Source organism: Agelaius tricolor, unplaced genomic scaffold (genome assembly GCF_023055355.1).
Source record: "Agelaius tricolor isolate 1412-34295 unplaced genomic scaffold, bAgeTri1.0.p SCAF_2, whole genome shotgun sequence".
In the NCBI taxonomy this organism is placed as follows: Eukaryota; Metazoa; Chordata; class Aves; order Passeriformes; family Icteridae; genus Agelaius; species Agelaius tricolor.
Genome location: NW_027269262.1, coordinates 34878659 through 34906515, shown reverse-complemented (window position 1 = coordinate 34906515; position 27857 = coordinate 34878659). Strand labels below are relative to the sequence as shown.

Genomic DNA, 27857 nt, shown 5'->3' with positions numbered 1-27857 from the left:
GCAGCGAGTGTCTCTAGGTAACCGGCGGCTCGGGGGGGCAGAGAGGAGCCCTAGGGCGCTCCGCGCCGAGCGGGAAACCGCCTCTTAGGAGCTCGCAAGGGAACAAAACCCTCGGGAGAGAAAGGGATGAGCTGACAGGCACTTAACACCCCAGGTGCTGGCGGGGGTTCAAAGGCGAGGGGCGCGGGGAAGGCAAAAGAAAGACGAGGAGCGGGAGAAAGAGTCGCAGGGGAGCGGCTTCCGTGGGCAGGGGCCGGCGCGGCCGAGCATCCCCCGCGCTGCCGCGGAGCCCGGCTGGCAGCGCCCAGAGGGTCGGGGGGAGGCGGCTGGGCTGCGCTCCCTCCCCCGCGCCGGCGATGATGGGCCCGGAGACACCGCACAGGGTTAGCCGGGACGGCAGGACACCCCTCGAATCTGGCCGGTACCTTGCATAGAAACTCCCAGCCTGCTTTTCCCCTGTCTCTGCATCCCGAAAAGAGAAAGTTCTCACGGGGAAGTGGACGCTCGTGGATGCTGTCCCGCTTGTTGTAGTCACCCCGCCCGGAGTTCTCCCCTTGCCTTCCCCAGGCTCCTCTCCCGGAGAACAAACCGGCGGCTCCGTTGTCCCAGCCCGGTGCTCTCTTGCCTTTTGTGTGATGAGGGAGCGGGAGCCGGCAGGAATGCGCTCCCCGGCCGGCTCCCCCTTCCCACCCGCGGGGCGAGGCGGGGGGTTGGCGGGCGAGCGCGGGGGACGATGCCCCCACGTCCCCCCGAGGCGCCGCGCCGGGGGGAGGCGGGGGGCTCCCCTCCGCCCCGCCGGGCACCGCCGCCCCTGACTGTGCCTTGTCTCCCGCCGCCGGCGGACAGAGCCCGGGTCGGAAGAGCGCCCCCCGCCCAGGCCAGGCCCCGGGCCCGCCTCCGCAGAGAGGTCCCAGCCGGCACCCACCCCGCCGCCGCCGCCGCCCGCCGCCGCCTCCGTCCGCACCTCCAGCCCCACCATTCAGCGCGCAAGATACCCACCAGGTAAGCTGCCGCTCCGGGAGAAGGGCAGGAGGAGGAGGAGAGGGGTGCGGGAGGTCCTGGCGCGGCCCCTACCCTTCCCAAATCCCTTTGGCATCATCGGCCCCCGACGTCCCGGGGAGTTGAAATCCCAAACGGATCAGAGCAGCGCGTGCCTTTCGCAGCGCTTTTGGCGATGCCGTGCCTGGGCACACGGGCTTGCGAGCCCCTCGCCAAAGACGTGCCAGATTCAAGGGGGAGCTGGTTGGGGGTGCTAGTGTCCCTGTGAGGCGCCCGGCTTGCCTGGCGTTCAACTGGGCATCCTTTACCTGACGTTCTCGCAAAGAAAGCAGAACACCATGGTAATAGCTCCTAATGTCCCTGCTCCGATGCTTTTAGCCATTCATTTAGGTTTTGATGACAGGTTGCTCGTTAATGCACCTCCTGTGGGTTCTTTTCTTTTCTTGTTTTAATATTGTTGGGTAAAGAAAAAATCTCAGGTTATTTACTTGGCAGGGGAATTAATACTGGTGCCCTAAGTGGAAAAGTAGGGGTTAGACTTAGACAAGTGCGCTGGCAAAAGGCGAGGTAGGAGGAGTCCCACAGAGCCAGGAGAGACCAGACCTTTAGGTTAGGGATATTTTTTCAGTCCTCCGGTCAGAGTTATTTTAGACTTCTGTTTTTCTACTCCACTTTGCACAGAATTCAGTGGCATGACACTGTTATGCTCAGAAAAATGCAGGAAAAAAGGGCATAATGATCTGTTCCCTTGAACTCCTGCTCATTTTCTGAGCTAGCAAAAAAGCATTTTTCCTTCATAGAGCTGTGTATCAACACGTCCAGTTGTGACATTAGATGTGAAATCACTCTGTTGTGTTCCTCTGTCAGTTCTCAGTGGAGGTGTGTGGAAAGAATTTCTTTCCCTTTTTATTTGATTAAGCACCGATCACTATGTTTTAACAGCCAGTCCTTAAACTAACAAATGATAATGATACGACTTGCCAGGAAATGTGTGTGCGTGGAATGGCATGGACAGAAATTGACAGGGAAAAAAAGGGAACAGCAGAATAATACATAAATAACATTGGGAGGCAAGGCTTAGGGGGGAGGGTTGTCCTGCCTCCTTCTTCAAGCTTTTGGATTTAAGGCAAAGAAGGTCCTAATTTCAGGAAACAGCACTATTTTTTTTTCTCAGATTTTAGTGTTTTCTCGAGAAGAACAAAGATGAGAATGGTTTGTGGCAGCGTGATAATTCAAATTTGGTGCTTAGTTTAAATATGTTTATCTGTAAAGCAGGCAGGAAAGAATTAAAAGTTGATTTAACACAAATTATTTGGATTCCTGCATGCCAGGAGTGAATATTTTAAAATTGTAAGTGAAAAGAGTTCTTAAAATAATGAGGAAAACCTCATTATTTCCAAGGCAGTTTTTTTTTTTTTTTAACATGAATTATTTCTCAAGTGCTTCTGGAATATAAATTACCATGATTAAGAAGAGATGAACTGTACTTAATTTTGATATACATTTTATCTGTATTTACTTTTCTCTTTATGAGAAAATTTATACTAATTGATGCATTTTTTTCCTCTGCTGTGGAACCAAAATACACCACACACTTTTAGTTTGAGTTGCAAATATTGGTCTAGAATCTCACAATGTTTAGTCAGGCAAACCTCAGTGAATTGCAGAATTGGGTCTATTACTTCCTGTGACCAGCAAATTACATGGCAGACTAGTAGGAAATGTAAAAGTAAATAACAATCAGATCTTTTTAGCCAGGCACTGTGTTGCTTTGACCATCCCAGCTATTAGTGAACCACATTAAGTTTCATGACTAATGAATAAAACCAACTGTATTACTGGCCTCAACCTTGCTTTCCCATAAAAAGAGAAATGCCACATATCTTTTATCCTACATTTTTGCAAATTGAAGGGGATGTTGTACCCTCCACTTTTTAAAGGAGAACATTCTACCAAAGATAAGCCTTATCTACCAAAGATAAGCCTTAAAACTAATAATGAAACAGCAACCTTAAATTATTAGCTGACCAGAAATATTCTTCAAAGGTCCAGAGCTGAGTAAGCAAAACTGATGTTTGCAAGTCCTGAGTAGAAAACCTTGTGATTTGAGTAATTTCTCTGACATGCGCTGCAGATGCTGCTTCTTTTAAAATAAATATAATTTTTAATATTATGCATTTGAGAACCGTTTACCCTTTGTGAAAATTTTATGGCATGATTGCATGCATACAGAGGTAGATTTAGAGTCATAAACTGTTCTCATTGTGCTTATCTAATTCTCATTGACACCTACATATATTAAGCAGCAGATGTAGGGCAGGTTGAGATGGATTTTTCTCTCACTGGCACTGGTATAATATAAGCTGGTGAGTTTCTCCCTTAACTAGATGAGAGCAGACTCCTAGTACTGAATGCTTAGTCGGTCCCTGGTGCATATTTCTTGTTGAAAGCAAAAGGCTCGAGGCTAATTTAAAATGTCCGAATGGGAGTTGGGTGCCTATCTGAGCTCTAGGAAAGCTTCTAGGAAGGAAGTTTGTGATGGCCTGGGCCGCAGGAGGCTGGTGCCCTGGGCCTGTTGCTGACGTGCCCCTTTGCCCTTGCAGATATGCCCTGTGTGCAAGCGCAGTATAGTCCTTCACCGCCCGGTTCGAATTATGCATCCCAGACCTATGCCTATGGCTCGGAGTACAGCTCAGACATCATGAACCCTGACTATGCCAAGCTGACCATGGACCTGAGCAGTACCGAAATCACTGCCACTGCCACCACCTCCCTTCCCAGCTTCAGCACCTTTATGGAGGGTTACTCTGGCAGCTACGAGCTCAAGCCTTCCTGCCTCTACCAAATGCAAACTGCCTCCTCTGGCCAGAGGCCCCTCATAAAGATGGAAGACACCCGGCTGTCCCCATACCAGCCCTCACTGCCCCCGTCTACAGATGAGGGGATGCCCAGCACTTCCATGTACTTCAAGCAATCGCCACCCTCCACGCCCACCACGCCCGGCTTCCCTGCTCACCAGGGCCTGTGGGATGAGTCCCCACTGCAGCCCACGCAGACCTGCCTGCCTCCCGGGCACCTGATGGACGCCGCCCCCATGAAGACCGTGCCTCCGCGCTTCCCTCTCTTCCACTTCAAGCACTCGCCTCCGCACACGCCGTCCGCGGCCGCCCACATGTGCTACGACCCGGCCTCGCTGAGCCTGCCCCTGGGCTCCGACAGGCCCGCCGCCAGCCAGGCTCCCATGGAGGGCCATTCCTACGGGCTTCACCTGGCCAAAAGACCAGCCACCTTAGCCTTCTCACCGCTCGGCCTCAACGCAGCCACCTCCAGCCTGATGGGCGAGAGCAGCGGCAGCGGCAGCAGCGGCCTCCCGTCTCCTCCCAGCCGGAGCTCTTCGTCCGGGGAAGGCACCTGCGCTGTGTGTGGAGATAATGCCGCCTGCCAGCACTACGGGGTGCGGACATGCGAGGGCTGCAAGGGCTTCTTCAAGGTGAGAGATCCGCGCTCTGCTCCCCTCCCTGCTTGATCCCACCTCACTTCCCACCCTCTCTGTCCTCACGTGCTCCTGGTCCTGACCCGGGGCTTCAGGGACATCGTGTGCTGAAACTCAGGCCCCCACAGCAGGGTGGGAGGGACGCCCAAAGTTTTTGAAGGTCAGGGAAAGCCCTGTGTAGGATAAAAGGATCAGCCAGTCTCTGCTGAGAAGACGCCATGGCAGTGATCTGGGGGAACCACCTCTGGTCTGCCAGCACTCCTCAATGAAACGTAGGTCACCCCAGTTTAAGCTATAAACGGCATTTATTCTCTCTTGAAACTCATCTGGAGTACATTCAGCCTGGGTTTTACTCAGTCACCAATTCTAATTATACTTTGTTTTTAGGTGAGAAAAGAAACCCTGAAATCATAAAGTCCACTTAATATTTTAGGTGGTGGCAGCGGTGCCCCCTTTGTTGTCCAGGGAAAGCTGGCATGAGGAGGAATGCAGGGTGGTCAGCACCGGGAAGAAACTGGTTTCACTCATGGGACAAACCCAAGTACTCCCAGTCGCTTTTGGTTGCTGCCTTGTCATTCCCCTTCAGCTCAGGAGCCCGGGCAGTCCTTCCCAGGGGAAAGCTGCCTGCAGAGCAGTGACTAAGCACTGCACAGGGTCCCGGTGCCTGCTGTGCAATGAAGGCAGCTCTGCAGCTGAGTAGCAACACAAATAACTTACACACAGCAGTTTCTCAGCTGGAATTTTGTGCTTATATTTTCAAGAGTTGAATATACTCCTTATATCTTAGGTTGGGGTGCTTTGTAATTTCCTTTCAACAGAGTCTGAAGGTCCAGATTCCAGTATTAATTTCAGAAATAGCTTGTTTAAGGGAAGAGCTTGTGATTGACTTTTGGTAGGATAGGTCTGCACAGAAAGTTTAAGATTTGAAACATTTGGGGTTGATTTTGTATATTTCCTCTTGCTAAGATAGCAGTTATGCCCCTATTCTGGTAAAAGATATAATGGGAACAAAAACAGTCTCAAAATATTTGGGGGGGGCTTACAACATTTTTTTATTGTAGGTGGAGTTGTCAGTATTACTTAATAATAATATTTTCACCATGTGGTAACATACACATCTCCTATAAAACTAATTTGTTATTTAAATATAACTAGAAAAGGGAACACAAATAACATCGAAATAGCAGCTCTTTTTATCCCAAACCTGCCCCTGTGGAAATCAATAGCATATCCTTGAGTTGCAACAGTACCTTATTCTGCAAAATTAAACTGTTTTCAGCTCAAATCACAATGAACAGTATTTGCTGTATCTCATATATTCAGTACATTGAGGCTGTTATTTGATAACAAACACAAATTATGGTATAAATTTTATCCATTAATTTAATTGCAGTTAAAGATTTAATATTGAATGTTGAGTTGATCAATTTGTTCCTGGTGTCTTTTGTAGTAGTACCTTTTTGAATGTTATTTATTGATATATCTTTGATTTTAAGTATGGCAGCATGCTATGTTTTTGCATTGATATTTGTTACATTCTTGCAAAGCTTACCAGGTTTCTATACATTTGAATTTTGCTTTATTTTTTTCAACATGACTTTAGAATTAATTAAATTTACATAACTATGTCATCATTCTGTCCTTTTTCCTCAGGTTAGGTTAACTTTCCCAGAGTATTTAGCCAAACATATTTTGTAGGGGTTACTGGTGTTTTTATTTTTCTCCCTGATGATTTTAATGGCTAACCAAACCAGTTATTGTGGTATTTGACTAACAATAGTGATAGCAAGAGAAGTACATTGCAGATCATTTTGATTTTATTTTAATAAGGTCAGCAATAATCAAGGGAATGAACCAAGTAGAAAATTGTTCCCAAAGGGATATTAAAAGCGGAGATAATCTAATCCCCAAAGGTAGATGTGATGACCTGGTAATTTCAGATATGATTTTATCATTCAAAGTTGCCTGTCTCCAGAGACTTGCTTCAGAAAAATCCTGGATGATTTTCATTGTCAGCAGCTAGCACTAATAAAATTGTTTTTCCTGCAGGCTAGTGTGTTAGGAAATTAATTTTATCTAATTATATGAATTGCACTGTCACTTTTCATGTTGTAATTAAAACACATTTTGTCAGGTTCTAAGCTGCTCAAGAAACAATCAGTTTACTATTTTTGTGTTGCATTTTCGCAGAGAACAGTTCAGAAAAATGCAAAATATGTTTGTCTGGCAAATAAAAACTGCCCAGTGGACAAGAGACGTCGTAACAGATGCCAATACTGCCGGTTCCAGAAGTGTCTCAGTGTCGGCATGGTTAAAGAAGGTAAGGACTCTGGCTATTTATGATCCCAGAAAACTAAAATATTATGTTTTATGAATCTGTGTGTTTGTGTGTGTGTGTGTGAGTGTGTGAGCAAGCATGGATGCCTCTACAATAAATTTGACAGTGATGAGATTCGTAACTTACCCCAAAATATGTGCATTTATGTAATAATGTATTGATTTTGTGCTTTTCACCCCTATTATCATATTTAGACTATAGACCCCAGAGTTCAAGAACAGCAAGGTCACAAGAGGATAATTTGACAGTGGCCAAAATGTCTCCTTTATTAACTTTGAACATTGCTCGATAATGCTGTTGGCTTCCCCTTGTTCTCTCACTGGGGGCTGCACTGGACTGTGTGCATTTTGACATAGGATCTCGTTTCATTCCCATAAGCTGATTGTAAATTTGCAATTAATTTAAATGGAAACAGGATCAACTCATTAGTCCCAATTCTGCAAATATTTAAGCATGTGAGTAATATTGTGTGAGCAGTCCCATTGCAAATACTGACATGGATAATATAACCTATATAGTGTGACCGTGTTTTTTCAAATGCTTCAAGAAAGCTAAAATTACTTTGAATGAATGCCTCTGCCATTTAAAAGGGACAGTGCTAGTAGAAACACTAAAATCTGTGTTTCACATTCAGCTTGTTTTCAGCAGTGGAGTGTCACGGGCACGCGTGCAGGGGCACACTGACATGCTGCAAACAAAGCATGGACACAAGGAACACAGCTGGGCTCTCACTAAGCAGCTACATTGCTGCTTACGATCGTAGGTCTGACACAGTTCTGGTGCCATTTGTGTTCCTTTGCAATCAAAGGCATCAAGAGCACATGCTGAAACTGGAGAACACTTATTTTTACTGGTCTGGCCACCATAAGGAAAGCAGGGTGTTCATTCTGATCCATCATTTGCTGGTACCTTCACAACTGATTCCCTTGGGATTTTTTTTCACCTAGTTGTCCGTACCGACAGCCTGAAAGGGAGAAGAGGTCGGCTGCCTTCCAAACCAAAGAGCCCCTTACAGCAAGAACCCTCTCAGCCCTCCCCGCCCTCTCCTCCCATCAGCATGATGAATGCCCTCGTTCGAGCTTTAACCGACTCCACGCCCAGGGAGCTGGACTATTCAAGAGTATGTCTCACTTTCCTTTCCCTGCTTGCTTTCCGCACAGAAATGATTTGCGAGCTGCATTTCTCCTTACCAGCTGCTTTGCCAAAATGAAATTAAGTGTGAAATTTGGAAGAGGGTAGAAATCGGTCCAGCCAGCCGTTGTCTTTTCGTGATAGGTGGACAATGAGAGGAAAGGAAGTGCAGTAGATATTAGTGTTAGTAACTATTCATTGTGAGGATCTCAATCACAAAATGATCTAATAATCTGCAGTATATTCGGTAGCTGAGTTAAAGAAAAAAATGGATGGATAAATAGAGCATTCTTCTTGCAAAAAGGCTGTGCCAAAACACAATCAATTATGATGTCATTGATTAACCAGGAGCAGTACTTGTATGTCCAATATCTTAACTTCTGTTTCCTGAAGGCTAAAATTTAATAGCACTTCCCTAATATTCAGATAGAATGGTTGCAGAGTATGACGCTGGATGGATAGGACCATTCCTGTTGAAATCAACAGGAATTTTGCCATTATTTAAATGGGAATAGGGTATGCTTTGGATACCCAGCCTAAATATTCCTTCAGTAAAACTCACATTTTTAAAACAAGCCTGGTAAAATTAAAATTCTGAAAAATCAGCAAAGCTTTACCAAAGATCATATATTTTTGTAACCTTGTTCTTTAATGTAGCATAGTCACAATTTAAACATTCATGGAATATTCTGAAAGCTGATAAAAAAGTTCTGTAGTTATTAAAATACAGCATTGAAATGGCTTGTTAAATACAATTTTTAGGCAGGTTGATATAGGATAAGAAAAAAACTACAGCTACGGAAAAACAGGATCAAATTCTTCCCCCTTAAAGAAATATGATTAAATTTGAGATTGTTAAAAATAGCAGCTGTACTCAGACAATAACTCCACTGGCCTTTTATCACTTGTTGCTAAGTAATATTTAATCCTAAAGCATATTTACTGCAATTACATAAAAATTACGTTATGCTATTTTAGACTGTACTTATATATATAATTTAGCAATTTAAAGCATGCTGTAACATATTTTCTTCAAACTAATCTGGAAGTATTAAATAATATTATTTTTCAAGTGATTATCAAGAATTTAGCTGTTCAGTGTCTGACAACCTACTATAGGGAGAATGCATTAGCCATATCTATATGTACCTTAACTTACCCAGAATGTCTCAGGGATCATTCTACAAATACCAAGGTGTGTGACGAGCTGTTCTCTTTGATAGAAATCTGCTGGGTTTCACAGAATTGCAGGAGTCCAGGGGCCATAGTTTGTATTTATTTATTGATATCAAGTTCTTTTGCATTTACAGAAAACTGAACAAAAATTATGTACTTGTATGTGACTTTTTTCTTTGTCCTGCAGTAATTATTTCTCTTTTAATGAAAACAATCCACAGATTTGATTGTTGAACAACTCTGTTGGACTTTACCGAGAGCATATGATTGACAGTAAATTAATTTAGTCTTGGTAGCTAAAAGATTAAGTATGATTATCTGTTAGGACATATTAATATCTAAGTTTTTCTTTACACTAAAATATATTATAGTCTGTTATGACTGGCGGTACTGAAATGACAAAAATATTCTGCAAGAAATAAGTAGATTCTTATGTTTTTCATAGACCCTTATACTTTGAAAAGTTAGGGGAAGTCAAAAACAAATGCTGTGTAAAGAGCAAGATTAACTGAATTTAATGAGTTTAATGAAACATATCATAAACACACTGCAGTGCTAAAATATTCCTATGAAGAATAATCCTGTACCTGTAAAGATTAACTTATGGCACGTTCAGCTAGGCTGTGACCCTGCTGAGTGCCACAAATGGGCAGATCTGGAAACCTGGCTTTGGAGTCAGCCCTGACACTTCTGCAGATACGACATTAATGTTTAGCCTGGTCTTCGTGTTTACAAGCTGTAGTATCTTGACCATCTTAAAACTACTGATAAAAGTTTTGGAGAAAAGTGTGTATCCTTTCCCTCCAGAAAATCCTGTAGAGACACACACTCACAGAGCAACCCAGGAAAAAAACAAAACCAAAAATAAATTACATAAGCTACAAACTCTACACCAAAACATTGGAAACAGTTCTGTTCAGAACATGGCTGCTTTTCATCTCAGCACTGGTTTTAACTTACCAGTCCACAGCTGTGGTATATTTAGGTACTTGGTTTCAAAAGGCAATTGCCAAGGGCTGTAGTCTGGTCTCACACCTGTTTACTGGTACAATTCCCTGAGTTTATGCTTTTAAGGAAGTGAGATGAGAAACAGACCCTTGCCATTCTTATTCATGCAGAGTGGGCACCAATGTAAATATAAATGTTGCCTTTTCAGAGGGGGAGTGCAGCATTTAGGCAATAATCCCCCCCTTCCTGGGCCACAAAATTAAGCACATATCATGACTTTTGGAAAAATGAGTGTAGGCTTTCTTCTGTGCAGAGAGGTTATTGTTAGGCTTTTGCAGCTGTAGCCGTCGATGAAGGACTGCTGAAAGCAGGCAAAGGGCAGAGCTAAGTTGTGCTATCGGGCTTCCCAACCTCAGGCTTTCCAAATCTCTTCAGATAAAACATACAAATTAATGTTGCTTGCTACACATGCAACCCCCTCCTTAAGTAACAGTCATATTTCATTTAATTCCCAAAGGAGCTCCAAGGAAGGCAGGGGGACAGAGCTTTGTCTTTTGTCTTTCTGCCGGTTTGCCTCCAGTTTGCATAGGGCAGGTTTAGAAATGCAGATCGGAGGGAGCCCTTCCGTCCTGTGACGCCTCCTGACCAAGGGCAGGATTGCCAGCTGTCTTGGTCACAAGTTAGGTCAAATATCACTTCTTCTCCATGAAATAATCATGGAAAAAACCCACAATTGCGGTGCATGAAACAGAACCATATTGTTTATGGTTACTTGTATGCTCCTAAGTCTGTTACAAGTAAATAATATTTTATTTTAACAACTCTTTGTAAGTGCTAGTACTTTATAATGACCAGTGGTGTACTGCAGCAGCTGAAAATTATACAGTTCCATATAATCTTTTACCTTTCTTCTAAAATTGCTCTCATGGGATAGACTATACAAAAAAAATACAGGTTATAATTTTTTTAGATGCATTTAATTTGAATCAGTGCCCAGCGTGGGGTATACCACACTGTAGCATTCACAGTTACATGACATAATGCAGCATTCAGCTTCATTAGAAAATGTTAAAACTTTGCCTTACCTTTGCCAAATGAATGTTTTATAAATATTAGGAACAAATTAACACCTGGCATAATTACGCTGAGTTGTGATGAGTTATATTTAGAATGAACCCCTTCAGAATGGGTAGTACCTTTTTTCTTTTCCTTTTGTTTTCCTTCTTCTTTACTGCTCAAAGGATCAAGGATATATCTCAGCTTAGCAGTACCTGTTGTGAGGCAGGAGTTTCCATCAGCCTGTTTCGTTTCCCTGTGTAGTAAGAGTCAGAGTCGTAGAGTCAGCCCCTGTGTAGCAAAGCACATCTCCCAGAACCAAAATGCACAGTTGTTGTGGCTTGCTCTGCATGGTCACTTCTAGAGGGTCCAGAACATGCATGGTCTCTGAAAAAACAAATTGTCTTTTTCTACCCATTAATTACCTGTGTGCATCTTGCTGCAGTCCAGTGTCAGGAGTAGGTGATTCTTGCTGCTTGAGCATCCTCAACTGCTCCATTCAAGTGGGGGTCTGAACACATAAATATGATGCAGCATACAGATTTTTCTACTGCTGCTCCCCATCTTCTCTGTATTGTGGCCTCTACCTGCCTCAGTGTCACAGGATCCTTTGGAGCAGCTAAAGCAAAATTTGTCTCTGTATGAGCTTTATAAGAAGGACTGCACATGTTTCACCAGCTGATTAGGGATGTGAGCTGGAAGGCACTGTGAGAAACTCATGCAGTTAGGGTTGGCTAAGCAGAACAGAGTCACTAAGAGCTAGTACCAGGAACCAGATACAGACAGAGATCTCTAGGATTGCTGTGATTCTCCCATCAGTCAGCAACTCTGACATTGTGTCCTTCATCCCTTACCTGCCAACAGCAATGAGCTCCAGCTAGGAGAGGCAGAGTACAGGACAGCTACCTGAGAAGTTCTGCTTGCTGCCCCATCTCTCTGTCCTGCACAGAGGTGACTTTTGGGTGATACCTGCAGCCTACGGTTGTAATATGGCCCTCCCATGCTGCCACTGTTACTGATGGGGAAAGAGTTTTTGCTGCTTCCACTCTGGCTTGGAGAGTTGCTGGAGTGGCCTTTAGGCTGATGGATTCCAGCCTAAGTGCATGTGGGAAGTTGTTTCCAAAGGGTGTGCAGGCTTCTTTTGGCCGTGGAGACTACCTCAGCCTTTCTTTGGCTGAACCCATAAGAGAGAGAGTGGATATGAAGTCTCTCCCAGAAATAACCCAGCAGGTGTCTGATGATGAGGATGTTACTACAATAAATGACACATTATTCAGTACCTGCTCAGAAAACCAGCAGCACTTTCCAAGCACAGAACTGGACTAAGCCACAAAAGCTCCTGTTTTATTTTCTGCCCAGAGAGAGAGAGAGCAGTGTCAAAGGACTGACAGGGATCCACTGGTGATGAAGTAGGAGATAGTGGGGAGAGAGCTGTCAGAGGGTCACAGGGAAGCTGAGCAAGCTGAGACTGTCAAATGGTTGCCTGGAAGAGTTATGGCCACATAAGCAGGATAATAGGTTCTGCTGAACCTCAAATGCTTCAATTTGAAGGATAAGAGGTGATATGGGGCAGCTGGTTTACTTTGAACCAATTCTGTATTCAAATGAAGCAATGCTGCATGTGTCAGATAAAATGTGATTTATCTTATGTGTCTCTATCACTGTCAGATAAAATGCACTTTGTGAGGTTTTGGAAGAAATCTGCATTTCTGACATACTGAGACAAATTCATCAATGGGAAAAGTGTTTCATTGTAGTATGCCAAATAATGTTCCTCTTCTAGTGTGATGCAAATTATCCTACCCACCAGCTTTCTATTTCTGTTTACTAATAGCATATAGGTACTTGTAAAATGTGATATTATATTTTAGTTATAAATTTGAAATTACTTCTATACATATGGAAATATTTTTGTAATATCTATCTGAATAGCAAAATGCCTGTAGGTAACCAAATAAGTAGGTAGGTGTAGACCTATTTTTATGTCTTTATAAATAATACCAGCTTTGCCACAGAAGGAAATGTTGTCGGGCAAATAATGCTGTATGTTTCACAGAATGCCCTTAAATGCATATAACCTTGCTTTCTGTGGCTTTCATTTTAGTACTGTTCCACTGATCAGGCTGCTGCAGGCACAGATGCAGAACATGTACAACAGTTCTATAATCTTCTGACTGCCTCCATTGACATAACTAGAGGCTGGGCAGAAAAAATCCCAGGATTTACTGACCTCCCAAAAGAAGATCAGACATTACTCATAGAATCAGCTTTTTTGGAGCTGTTTGTACTAAGACTCTCCATCAGGTAACTATTTGTTTAATTTCCTCTTAAGATGATGTGAAAAATCATCCATCTGAATATTTTTAAGGAATAAATATGGCACTATCTTTGAAAACTGTCATTTGTACCAAGAAAAAAGCACCAAAAAAAATCGGCAATGTCTGCATACAAAGGATATGGTGTTTAATTTGTTTTACACTGCAGGAAAAATCAAGAAGGTGATTTAAAAAGAGATCATAGGTGTCACTAATGTGCTTCTTTTATTTGATCTGTCCCATCTTCCTCCTACATAGTAATCAAAATTGATCCTCAGGCACTATTTGAGCAAGTCTGCTTTGTACTCATAAGTATGAAATATAGAAACGCACTTCAAGTATGAATTTTTTTTCTTTTCCCTTTTTCATCTGTTTTTGAAAGGGATGAAGAAGATTTAAAATCTTATTCAGATTGGTTTTCTTTTTAATACCAAGTTGTCTAATAGAGTGAGATGCTGTTTGTCACTCTAGCACTAGTTAAGACCCTTTACCGATTTTACTTTCAGGAACTGGCAAAATTGCAGACTGGTGATTTCAGTTATGCCCATGTTTATTTAAGTTGAAAATGACCTTTTCATGTGTTTTTTTAACAAAAATATTGGTAATGGAGAGAGAAGAAGAGGAGAGCTTGGCTGTAATTTCTCTCTTGCACACAGATTTTCATATAAAAGAGTTTATGCAGTTATGCTTATTGTCCTGCATTACTGCGTGTGTTCTCCATTGTTTTTTCCTTGCCAATTTTTACAATCTGAAAAAAGCAGATGATACTAAGTAAATGCTGAGGGTTGCAGAACCTATCTTTTTATTAGTTTTGTACGTCAAAATGCACTCACTTAGTATTCCTTTGGTTCAAACATACAGTATTTAATGCAAAATGTCTTCTCTGTTTATGCCTTTGGGCAGGACCAAAATCTTAACTAATTAGACAGTCTACACCACATGCTGCAGCTAACCTCAGGCTTATAACTCTACCAAGTAAGCAATCACAGAAGCTTGTTTGCTGTACTTTGGCCCCGAGGGAGAAACATATTGTCAAACGTGAATGCCCACATATGTCTCAGGATAATATGCCTTGGATTTTAAATGACAGACGCTTCAATACTGGTTATGCATTTTTCTGTAAAGTAGAAGATGCATTTATAATTTTTTCAATTGTTTTTATTTGAGGTCTGATACTGCTGAGGATAAGTTTGTATTCTGCAATGGACTCGTGCTTCATAGACTTCAGTGCCTTCGAGGATTTGGGGAGTGGCTCGACTCTATTAAAGACTTTTCCTTAAACTTAAAGAGCCTTAACCTTGATATCCCAGCCTTAGCAAGTCTATCAGCTCTAACTATGATTACAGGTAAGTGCTCCTTTGTTAACAGAAAGCTTCAGACTCTAGTGCTTTTCTTTATAATAGATTCAAGCAATTTCAGTTAATTTAGCTATATTCAGGGTGAAGTGATTATGATTTTTAAGCATTAGCATGACCAAATTGAAATTGTGGATTAACATTAGGCTATCAGACATCCCTCTTAAAATATAGTCTATTTCTTTGCAGCTTCGTTGTTTTCTTGGAGTAGTCTCCAAAAAGCAAACTGCTTCCAAGCAAATTGTGTGGCTCCTACAAAAATATTCAAGATACTTTCTGAAGTCCTAGAAAATTTCAATGAAATTACCAGAGTTAGGTCTTCTATGTAGAAATAGTAATATCAAGGCAGCTTGAGACCTAGAAGCCGTACAGCTAGCATAGCTCATCTCTCAGCAAGATAGCGAGACCAGAAAGAGTGCTCCATGGGGGCAGGCAGGCTGCATTTGGTAACCAGGCTAGCCTAGGTATTCCATGTACTGCTTTTCTGAGAGGGGAAAATCAGAGAATAATGAGAAAAAAGTCACATTTCACAGTTGTACAAAAACTTTTGGGTGTGCATGTGACTGTATGACCCTTTCTGCCTGCTGGGGTGAACAGCAGGAAACTAATGTCAGAATCTGCCAAATTTGTCCAATAAGTACAAAACAGGGGAACATAACCTTTTAAAGTGTAATTTTTGCATTCCTGAAACAATAAAGCCCAGCATACCCTGGGCATCTTGCAATAGAAGAGTCATGGCTGATGGCAGCATAAGGAGTTAGGAGAAAGGGTTTCTGACAACCACACAGCAGAATTTGGAGCAGAAGTCATCTCCACAAAGAGCCTCACACTCATATCAGAAAAACCGGTAGTTTAACAGTGCAACTGTGTCATCAGTGTGAGACAGGGCTTCAGTGTACCCTGAGCTGGATCTTCCTAGGGATGCTTATAAGCTCCACTTGGATAGATACTGATTTCCTTCTGCGTTTCAGGCATCCAGTGCTTTGCAGGCAGTGGCCTCAACAACACCAGCTGTAGTCTTCATTTTACCTGGGATGAGAATGATGTCAGGGCAACCCTGAGATAAAACACTCAATGACAGATATAAAAAAATAAAATTGGCCAATTCCTGCTGCCATTTGTGGGGCCAAGATTTTGGGTTCAGAGTTTGCACAGTATGCTGTCTTCCTGCATTTTGCTGAAGGGTTAGTGTATGTCTGTATCTCTTTGTCTCTTAAGCATTTTCAGGTTTTTTATTAATTTTTGTTAATTTCTTCTGCAGTTGGAAAGGGTACTTTAAGATCCAGATTCCAGTTTCTTTGATAAAACATTTAAGACCAGAATAACTCATTGGAGCTGCTTTACTCTGTATAAAAGAATTCCCAAAATGAGTGGTATGTCTCAGTCAGAAAGAACATTCCCAACTTTTTTTTTTTCTGCTGTGTATATACATCCACTGGCAGATGTTCACACCTACTTACATATATGTACTATAAACACCTACATGTATGTGTATGTGTGTGCATATTTATATACATACATAATGTATTTATGTATGTATATGCATTTAGATAACTAAATCAAAGACAGGTGCTGTCCCTCTATATATTTACATACAGGCATATATGCTCATATATATAGCACATATTATGAGTGATTTAGATTGTGAACTATATATGAGATATGTCTTTTTTAGGGAACCATAGGTAGTGTGTTGTTGATTATCCTCCTGGAGACCAAGAGTATGCAGGTTGATGAACAGGATTCCCAGCAAGCTACGTGAATGTAGCAAAAGCAAACGTATAGGAGGAAAACTCACTGCCCTTACAAACCCACATTCTGTTTTAACATGGTAATTTCTTCAGTTAAGCACTGCTTGCTTGGCCTTACATAAGGAGTCAGAGTTGTCCAGTGGCTGGCTCAGTTCACCCTAGGATAATTAGAAACAGGGTTTAATTGGATACGTCCCACATTTCTTTCTTTCCTTGATCACAACACTTCCAGGAGTTTGCTATATTGTGCCGGTCTTCCCAAAGTTTCCAAACAAATGGAAGCAATTGTTGCCTTTAAAAGGAGACAATTTCTATATATAGAAGCTTTAAGATTTTCTCTGTTTGTCAAGTTTCTCTTGATTTTCTCTCCTGTGTGAGGTGGTGTTTAAAATGAATGTTGTTTTCTGATTATTCTTTTATTTCGTGAGGCTGGTATATCTCTGCTGATTTGTTCTAAGGACAGCATGTATTTTCATGTGATCTAGATTAGACCAAAGCTCTAGTGACTTATATTCACAGGTTTCAGATATCCAAGGGCAGTTAGCTAACTCAGGGACTCAGCCAGAAATTTGGTCACCTGAAAACAGATAGCATTGTATAATGATGAACAATATTAAAAATAAAACATGTAAGGGGAAATCAGGTGATTCTAGCTAGTGTATTGAAATTTTTTATTCAGGAAAACCTTGAGATTTGGCTCTGATGTGGCATCCCATAAGAAATGGCTTCTTGTCTCCTCCCTGCAGTTTGAATATGACAAGCCATGTGATGGTTTTCAGCTAGTCACACCAAAAGAGAAAAAATAACAAAGAGAAAATTTGCAAAGATGAAACCTGAAGAAGTCTGAACTGCTGAACATTTTTAAGCATTGTTTTGAGGCTTGGCTTAGATTTAGTTGGGTGGTTTAAGTGCCATTCTTTATCTCCAGGGAAGGCACCCTTTTCTCCTGTAATGGACTGTTGGGAGCAATGGGTAGTTGGCAAACTCTGCTTCAAGCATTTTCTGTCAGTCAGATCAAGGAATAACAACCTTTCCCAGGAACATAGGATATCCAAGTATTGAGTACCACTGTCTTTTGTCTTAAGAGGACTTCATACATTTCATGGGGCCACAGAAGGGGTGTTGTGTCTGATGATTTGTGGACAAGCTGGTGGTCAGAGGGACACCTAAGGCCCTATCTCTGGTCTGATGCCAGCAGGAAGGGAATCTGACCATGGTTCTCCCATGTCCCAGGTAGATATTCGTGTCACTAGGCTTCAAAATAAGAAGTGGGAAAGCTTTCTTTTGTAAATCTAATTGTTTGCCTTTAGTAACAACACTGCAAAACCAGAATGCTGCCTTGAGCAAAATTTTCTTGATTATCACACAAATTGCTTATGACTTGATGGCTTAACCAAAAAAAAAAAAAAAAAATACAACAGCCCTGTGATATGTAGTAGTCGTAGCCTGTTTTAATACTGTACAGCATCTTAGGTAGCATTAAATTCAAGAATTGTCTTTCCAGATAAAGAAAAAATTCTTCTGAGAATAATGAGCTGGTAATCCTTCTTGACTTCACGAGTGCTGTCCTTAGCCCAAACAAATATGTGCTCCATATTTGGAGCACAAACCAAACCTTCTTATATACTACCAATCTTTGGCAGTTTTGAGGGAGAAGAGTAAGAGGAGTCACATATTCTTTCACATATTCTGTCTGTGTTCTTCAAGAGTGACAGGGAGAACTAATGTCTGTGTCCCAGTGAAGGAAGAGGGAATAAATGTAAAAGTCAGGTTGGGGACTAAAAGACATTTCACTGGTCCCAGTGTCCTAAGATGTACTGAAGGCTATTCCTTCATTTTGGGAAGTCAAATTGTCTCCCCAGTAACAGCTCCAGTAGTTCCAGCAACCTTCAATTAACCCTGATGACTTGTTTGGAGCTGCAAAGCTGCATGTTCTATCCCAAACACAGCTGCAGATGACAGCATAGGATGCCTGGTTAAGAGCATGTAGGGTCATTTGTTCTTTTCAGTGTAGTTCCATACATTGTTTGCTTTGGGTAAAACTAAAGGTATGTACAGCATTTTGCATTATATATTCCATTAGAAAGTCCCTATATTTTTGCTTTTTCTATCTCTTTTATGTGTCCTGGAAATCTGTGGTATGTTGCCTAGAAGGAAAAGCATTATGTCAGATTGCTGATGAGTTTTCAGGTCCTCTCAGATAAGACATCAGTTTAAAAGAGCATCCAGAATGAAAGAAGTTGCATCTTGTGTACTGTGGAAGCTTGCAAACAGTTAACTTAGAACTCTGTCATGCCAAAACACATCTTTTAACTGTAAGGTGTTCCTTTAGGATCTTCCTCTCTCTGTCTCTCTTCTCTTTTTTTACTTCCTTTAGTTGGTTTAGAAAGGCTGGACACAACTTCCTCCACAGCATATGAGTGTTGCTCTAAGCATCACCCAGAAGAAAGTAGGTGGGAAACACACATGACACTCACCTCACACGCCTATGAAAGTAAAAAAATTAGGTCTATCATGTTCTTCTCCTTTGGATCACTTATTCTGTTGGTATGTAGCATCTAATGAGCTAAAGAAGAGCACCAACATGGAAAGGAAATGCTGGTCTTGGGTCAAGTTCTGTTGTTCATTCCATAGAGATGATTCCTATGAGTTTAGCGTGTTCATGGATCACAAGTGTTCCTGCACAGTCACTCCATGATCGACTGGGCAGTGTTGAAGACAAAGCTTTGCAGAGTAGACTAGATACTAACTCAGCCTATGCTTGAAAATGCTTTTTAAACTTCCCAAATGACTTTTTGTTAGTTTTTTTCAGTCAGTGTGAAAATAGAAAGACTGAGAGTCCAGTACAGATCATCTGAAGGGCACATTCTAATTCAGCCTCAAATTTTTGCCTGCTCTAGAACTGCTAGTGTTTTCTCTCTCTCATTCTCCTTGTTGATTATGTTTTCCTCTCTGCCCTTTCCTTTCTCTATCCACATCAAACCATTGTTATTTTGCCCACTTGACACTCTCAGTGGGATGCTGCTGAGTACAGAGCATGCTAGCCCTCATTCAGCCAAGCTCTTTCAGCATATGTTTTATTTTAAGTGTGTTACAGACCAGCCCAGAACCACTGTATATATTGGGCTTATTCACACTCCTAATGCTTTGTTAGACTGGCACCAGACCACTGAAGAATATTGTGAGGTTTCAATTAATTAGGAGTTTGTGTTTGTCTTCCTGCTGTTGGGCTTTCTGTTCCAGTTTACAAACACAATTTTTAGCACCATCAGCCATACCGAGAAACAGTGATGAGACCAGCGTGGCTAAAAAGGGTATGACTGCTGCAGTTCCTTCTGAACATGACTTTGTCCAACCTCCCAATGGAATCGAGACTTACCTACTCCTCAGCAGCAGATATCCTTCAGTCCTCTTGCCAGGATATCCTCTGGAGTGGGTGCTTCATGTGCTGGGTCTACATACAAGCAGGTGGCAGACTGGAGGAGTGTAGGAGAGCTAGTTATAAAAAAAAAAAAATCCTCCAGATTGCATTGTCTGCCTTCCCCCTGCCACTTAGCTGAGGGAAATACTGTCAGCGTCAAAGTAAAGTACTCCTCCTTTTTCACTCCCACCTCTTTGTTGAGGCAAGAACTCTTTACTTCTACAGCAACCAGCAGTCTCTGTTTTATATTGTGGTTTTCTTAAAAGAGGGAGCAAACTATGGTGTTCTGTGTGGCCACTCATCTCACCTGACTTCAGGTACCTTGCACAGCTGATGGAGAATACAGGGCACCTCCAGAAAATGATTCATGCACCTAAAATTGTAATAATCTTCTAAAAATGCCCATCCTTACACTGATGTGAGGAGGAGTTTGAGAGATCTGTGCACCAAGGTCGGGGACTTTTGTGGAGTGTCTGAGTGTTAGGCAGGTTAAATATGGGCCAGACTGCAACAGGAAAGGAGACTCTTGGATCTGCCAACTTGCAATGTTCCTGTGTAACAGTGTGTGCATGAGAAAGCTGTAGGCAACTGAGCCTTGTGCTTATTTGAGTTATAGAAGGGGAAGAGAAATGTGAAGGGGGAAGAGAAAATCACATAACTACATTGAAACCAAGAAAATCAAGAGGCCTATTTTAAGTCTGCAGTGTTTATCCGTTGCATTTCTGGACACCTCAGAATTAATTGAGACTAAAAGTGATACCCCGTGACACAGACTGCAGAGCCCAGGGTCTTTGAGGTACTCACACTCTTTGAGAGGCATTTGCTCAGATAGTGTAAAGTGAGGCATTTGTAAAAATAGTGCTCAGTCTGCCTGACCCTGGCATGATCTACCTCAGGTCAGAGGTTAGGGTCTTTGCTTTCTTCCTGTTGAGTTTTTGCTGATCAGTGTAATGATAGCACAAAACCACATTCAGCTTCCCGGGAAAAGGAAAAAGGTGTAAAAAACTTGCTGTGTTCAGTTTCCCAGGATAAGCTAAGTTTGCAGAGCTTTAGAGGTAAGACTTTTGATGAGTCATTTTGACAGCATCTTTGCCATAAATCACCATTTTTCTTGCAAAAATCAATGATATCCTAAAACACAATCTTGGTTTGTTACAGGCTGAGAAATCCTGTATTCACTTAACACGTGCCTTTGTCATTATAAGAAAGTCTGACTACAATAATATTTACACATCTCCTCAATCAGTTAAAGAAAACCTATCTGTTTTGACCAGCTGTACTTCTTGGGATAAATCTTGGCCTTATCATTCCCATGTGGATAAGAACATCCTGTGGAAGACAGTGAATGATTAGACGCCCTTGGTGTCAGTGCCACTGCACACCCTTACCACAGGGGCCTGGTGCTGCTCCCTCTAGGTTGTATAAGAAAGACTGTGGGTCTTTCTTTGTACACGCAGAACTGGGCATTTGAAAAAGGCAAGAAAATGTGTTTCCTGCTATTTGAACCCTGTTCAATCTAAATCTTTGAGCAAATTAGGCCCTAGATGCCTCAAGTCTACCAAGGAGAGGGGCCTATTCTTAGATGAGTGTGCTCTTCAGAAAGTAGTTGTGTTCTACCACTGGAGACTGCAGTGGCAGTGCCAGTGCACGAAGTGTCCTTCCCTAGCACAAGGGCTTCCACACAGATGGCTTTGACTTTCTATGAATGCCATAGGAGTTTAAGACTGAAACCCCTAAAGGCAGCTCCAGGTGTGAGGGATTAACCCTTATGGAGATGTGCAAGTAGTGAAGGCCATTGTATGGCAATTCACTCAGGGGAGGGCAATTTGGTTTATCAGGGACTGCTTTGATATTGTAGCACCAGATTTTAAGGACAGAGTATCTCTTAATTCTGAATTTCCACAATTTTGTTATGTAAAGTAAGGCTACTAATATGATAATCTTTGCACACATAGTGTTTTGCCTCCTACATTTCATGGCTATTCACGAAAGACATGATTTTTTCATGAAACCTTCTGAACTTGTCAGTGGGAGACAAGCTGTTTAGTTCTGGCTGGAAATGCTAACAAAGTTGCTGCATGCTCCAGACCCAGAGATAATTTTTCATACTCTGCAGCAAGGTACCCACCTACTGAGGCAGTGGTTTGAAAATGTGCTCTGGTAATTTGTAGTGAGGTTTTGCATCATTCTAGTATTGCAGCTCCCTACATCTATAAAAATATCTTCACTTATACAGCTAGGAAACAAAGCAGATTAAAAGATGGGAACTCTTCAAAGATTGCAAGATTAATTTAATGTCCTGCAGATTCTCTCAGTAGGCTAGTGGTAAAAAAAAAAAAAAAGCCCTACAGCTCTTCCAACCTGTATAAAATATTTATCTGCCAAGATTTTTAATGGCAGAATCTGCCTAAGTATTTACTCTCAGTGACCTGTATAGTTAAGGCTTACATAATTACTCTATACACCATTTACTGGAAAGGCTTTAAATATTAATTGACTTCTCATGTTTTAATGTAAACAAGGCACTTAGAATACCTAGGGTTTTTAATTCCTGCAAGGTGAAAACGATGTCTGAAGCAGATGTCACTGGTTGGATAAGTGTTGCTTTGAAACAACAGGGTAGATTGGCGGTACCTAAATGATAGTGCACAGTAACTTCTGGACAGAGATGTCCATGTCTGCACATCTCTGATTCTGATCTCAAACCAGTATTATTCAGGAGCTAACTCTGCCTAAGTAAATACAGTTGGAAAAAAAATGTGTAAAATGGGTGAATATCAGTGGAAAACCAGACCTTTGCATTTCTGACTGCCCTCATTGAATCCTGTCTGTTTTATTGGTTTGTACAGAGTATCTAAGCCAAGAGAGGTGGTGAGCGAGGAGTTTATATACACAGGCCTGGCCAAGGCACCACTGTGCCTGGTGCAGGCAATACCTCTGCTTCTGGAAGTAGAGAGAACTGTACTCTTTTCACTGTTCATTAGGGGACAGACAGAGGACATGTCTATTGCTTGCTCCTCCTGGCATGGAGGAGCAAGACTTGGGGACAATGTGGCTGCTGGCTGCCAGGGATGGGAGAGAGGCCCAGGGAAGGAGATGACTTCAAAACCATCAAACACAAGAACTGCCACAATTTCTCCTTATCCACTGCTGTCATTGTTTTATATATCTAATTGACTTAATATAACCTGCATTTTCTTTGATTACCGTATCTGGCACCATTCTATTTTACATGTAAATTATTATGACTTTGCTGTGAAGCCATTTCTTACTTACCTGTGTGTTTCAAAGTCAGAGACAAATGAATACACCACAAATTTGAGATTTTTTTCTGAATTTTTTTTTGTTCTGTTACTTTAGTTCATCCACTAAGCCTTGATAGCAAACAACATAGAATTCTTTCCCCTGTAAAAAGTCTGCTTTTAATGAATCACAAATCTGATTAATTCTACTTATGCTTAAAGAACTCTGAATGCATTTAACATCATTGTTGTATTTTAAAAAGATATTTGAAGGGGAACAAACCCCAGCTCTCCTTCCTTTTAGGAGTGCTGAGGTTTTTGTGATGGATAATATAGCAGCTGTTCAGGCATTGCTCACTCAAAGCAAAATAGTTAACTTCCAGGCTTCTTTTATCCTAGAGCTTTTAAAGATGAATAAACTAAAAAGCAGCAGCTGATCAAAATAACAAAGGGTAGTAAGGTGCCTTTAGTTTCTTGTAAGAGTGTCTGCAAATTCCTGGTGGAATTCTAGGCTGGGCGCTGATGGAGCTAGCTAAGGATATTGATCGCCACTTGAATTCACTGAATAAATAATGGTTGCCATAGTTATTGAGCATTCACGACTGGTGGGGAAGCACGGAAATCTCCAAAACACCTCCTGTGATGGTTTTGCTGCAAAATCACCCAATTAATTCTGCCTCATATCATGAAAATTATGTCAGATACGCAGGATGCTTGGAGTCCTTGTACGAGAATTTCAATCATAACTGAGCATCTCTGTCACCTGTTTTAGTAGATAAAGAGAAAAGGGCACTTGCCCTCTCTTATTTTGTGTGGCAAGAAGGTTAACTGGCTCCATGTAACCCCAGCTGTTCTGAGAAATCTACACTCTCAGAGCACTTTTTGCTCTGAGTTCCAGAGTATGCACCTGGGTTACACCTAAGAAAATGCATTTGTAATAGGGATGCTGATGTGGTTTCTTTCCTCTGGCTTTGCAGAACGACATGGATTAAAAGAACCAAAGAAAGTGGAAGAGCTATGCAACAAGATCACAAGCAGTTTGAAAGATCACTTAACTTTCAGTTGCCAAAACAAAGGACAACCGCTCGAGTCTGCAGAGCCGAAGGTACTGGGTGTTCTGGCTGACTTGCGTTCTCTCTGCACACTGGGACTGCAGCGTATCTTTTACCTGAAACTGGAAGATTTGGTGCCAGCCCCTTCCATTGTCGACAGGCTGTTTCTGGACACCTTACCCTTCTGAGTCAAACCACCCTCCCGAGAGGCAAACGCCCACCAGAGCAGGCAAACGGATCGTGACTTACAGCTAACATTTCTGCCCTCACTTAACAGAAAAGCCGCTCCGAGTCTAACATGAGGTCTTTTCTGGCGCTTTGTCCTTACAACCTGAGGCCTGAAACTTACTGGCTTACTGGTTTGGGGTTGTGTTCTTTGTTTTCTTTCGTGTGATTTGGGTTTTTTAAATGGCTAATATGGCACTTTTGGACAATGCTATCCCAGCAGCAGTAAAAGGTTAACATGACTGTTTTAAATCTGTTGTTTAACACCTCATGGTCTATGAGGAGTAAAATTGTAGAAGCTGTGTTTGAAAGAACAGCAAATTGTTGTTTGCCAGGGTAGTATGTGTTTTGTGAGGATACCTTTAGCATACTTCCTGCATCAAGGGCACATACATCAGCACAATCTAATCAAAATTTCACTTTTTTAGCAAAGTACATTCAATTAAACATTTCATACAAATCAAATATAGCAAAATGACAATGGCTGTTAGCTCCCATGTTCAAGTGCAATTTTTTAAAGTGCTGTCTTACTAAGTCTCGTTTATTAACTAATTTATTTTATTAGGAAAACAAACAGAAGAAATCAAGGGAGAAAATTACATGCACTAACTTACCTGACAGAGTTTTCCAAACTTGATTCCATGTAGCGTGACTTATTGACAAATGTATGTGGAAGACACGGGAGCAATTGTGGCTCAGTTGTTCCTTAGCTAAGGAAACCCGAGTAAGTAGTGATTGGAGCATACAGGGTCAGTATCAGGGATAGTTCAGTTCTAGACTTCTAACACAAGCAACTCGTTAGTAAACAGACAGAAGATGGTTTTCAAGAACAAGCAAGTCTTGTAAAATAGTATGAATGTAAGTGCTAGGAAGGATATAGTGGGCTGCGTTTAAACATTCCGTGTTCGTACTCCTTTTTGTATGTTTATACTGTTGATGCCATATTAATATGAGATAATTTGTTGCATAGTGTCTTTATTTGTATAAATGTTTGTATGCATGGTATATTGTAATGGCTTTGCCTGTATTTATTGCAATGACTGCCAGCTCATGGGAACCCTGTTACACATGATAACTAAATGGGGTGTTCACACTGACTCAGATACACCAGTTGGAAAACTATATACATATATATAATGTGTATGTATATATATGTATATACCTATATTTGTGTGCGTGTGTGTGTGCGCGTGTCTTTTTATTAACCATTTGTATATAAAATATCTGTCAAATCACAAGCAGAGTTATTTTACAGTTTATTTGCAGTGACTTCTAAGGCAGTACTGTTTAGCACTTTGATATTAAAATCTTGCTCATGTTTTGCTAAATTCAAATAATATTTAAAAAGTTCAGTTCTAAAAAACTTTATATGCACTGTATTAAGTCAAAATTTTGTTGGTCATTTTGCTAAAGAAATTTTTGAATGTCAACCTGATGTCACTGTATCTTTTGTTAGCTTTAAACATTCTAGCTTTTGTCTTTTTTTAAACTATGCTGTTTATATGGAAATTAAATTATACAATCAAACAGATGCCAAATGAATTGCCTAATTGCTGCAAAGGATAACCCAGATATCGAGTCACTGTATGGTTTTCAAAAAGTAATCTGGTATTTTATCACTTACTATGTTTGGATGTGCTTTTATGAAAAAATTATTCTTATATCAAGATTTATAGTAGTGTCAATAGGGAAACAGACTTCTAATCACTATAGTTAATATTTCTGGTTTACCTGCAGATAATATTTGGAGAAGTATTGCTTTTTGTATTGACTTTTAAGCTTATGTGCAAACATAATAGCATAATTAAATATCAGAGAAGCTAATGTTTCTTGTAGGTTGCTGTAACAAGCCTGACCAGCAAGACAAATATATTTTGACTGAATTTGCTTTTGTATATACTAAATATATATATATACATATATATATATATACACTCACACACATGTGCGCATACAAAAACATACAGACATAAAATCCAAAAAAAGAATGTTTGCTTTTGTCGCCTTGTGTAAGACACAAGGTCCCTTGAGAAATTACTTTTATCTAAGGACAAATCCTGCCAGGTGCTGAGCACCAGCCAGACAAGGGCTTGCAGGAGCTTTTTGCGAGCGTGCCCTTATCAAGGATTTTGAAGCAAATCAGCATAGTACAGTAAAATTGCTTTTTTGTTGAGCAAGGTTTATTTATTAAGTGGAATGTGAGTGGGAGGAAGCAGGTTGAGAGCCCCGTGTGAGATTTCACGTAGTCTGTGTCCTCCAGTCTTCCATAGATAGTCTTAGCTGTGATACTTTCCCAAATCCCATCATCTGTGGAATTGTCCTTCATGTCAACTTCAATACACTGATTCATCCTAGAGTACAACCAGTGACCTGTCACAGTGGCAAAAGAAAGAGTTAATGCAGAATAAATCTACTACTATTCTTAGAGCTCTCTCAGTGTGAACATGCCTTTGTCTAGGCAGAATTCAGGAATATATCAGGTGTTAAGGGAGAGTGCCTTGCTTTTATTTCAGACAACAGTGTCTCAAGAGTTTCTTCACTCAGCTAACCACAGTACTTTCTTTCTTTTTTTTTTTTCTTTTTTTTTTTTTTGTGGTGTTAACCTGTGGGTTGAAAGAAATGCTCATGTACATATACAATGTAAATTAAAATTATTAAATTGAATAACATTTTTTTCAGAGGCCCCATGTGTGTTGAATAAGTATGCTTAATTCTGTTAAAATCTGATGTGAATTTTTTATCATTTATAAAACATTAAAAAAATTGTCTACTTGAGTCTTAAAAGTGGAAAAATTGGTGAAGCATGCTTAAGAACACTGGCAATTTAATGGCTAGTCTTTTGATTAAAATAGCTTTTATATAAATACATGCCTGCAGTATCTGGTTATGCAATCTCAATTAGATATTGAGAGCTGGACCATGGTTGTCCCAGAGGTTGAACCACATATAGACCAGAGCAGAGAGACTGTTCACTCCTCACTGAATTTCTCCTCCATGACAAAAAGGGAACGTAGTTGATAATCCAGAGCTGATGAGACTGCAGAGAAGGGAGTGGATAGCTACAGGGCTCGTGGCACCAATGTCTGGCCAGGAAGAGGACAAAGCTCCCATCCCGTATTCAGCCCCTGTGCATCAGTAAATCCTGCTAAGGCATCGCTCCAGCAGGCACCTGCATCATTTTCTTCCAATGCCCATCCAGCTCCTTTCCTTACCGTGCCGCTGCCTTGCAGGAGGGATGGCTTATCCCCTGCCAGACAAAACTGTTTGGCTACAAATGCATTTCCAACAAACACAGTTTTGAGAGGCATCTGCCGCTATCCCGGGCATTGCCGTGAGTACGGATGGCTCCGGCTCA

The 27857-nt window shown here is 41.4% G+C and overlaps 1 protein-coding gene across 1 annotated transcript; it reads left to right on the top strand.

The window, feature by feature from the left end:
* The first annotated feature begins 866 nt into the window (after positions 1 to 866).
* NR4A3 (nuclear receptor subfamily 4 group A member 3) lies at positions 867 to 27366 on the top strand. Its single transcript, XM_071455924.1, has 7 exons — positions 867 to 1002; positions 3603 to 4489; positions 6683 to 6812; positions 7778 to 7950; positions 13246 to 13445; positions 14624 to 14802; positions 24203 to 27366. Exons 2-7 carry the CDS (start codon positions 3605 to 3607, stop codon positions 24463 to 24465), a joined length of 1830 nt encoding a protein of 609 aa, XP_071312025.1. The 5' UTR covers positions 867 to 1002; positions 3603 to 3604; the 3' UTR covers positions 24466 to 27366.
* Positions 27367 to 27857: the final 491 nt, after the last annotated feature.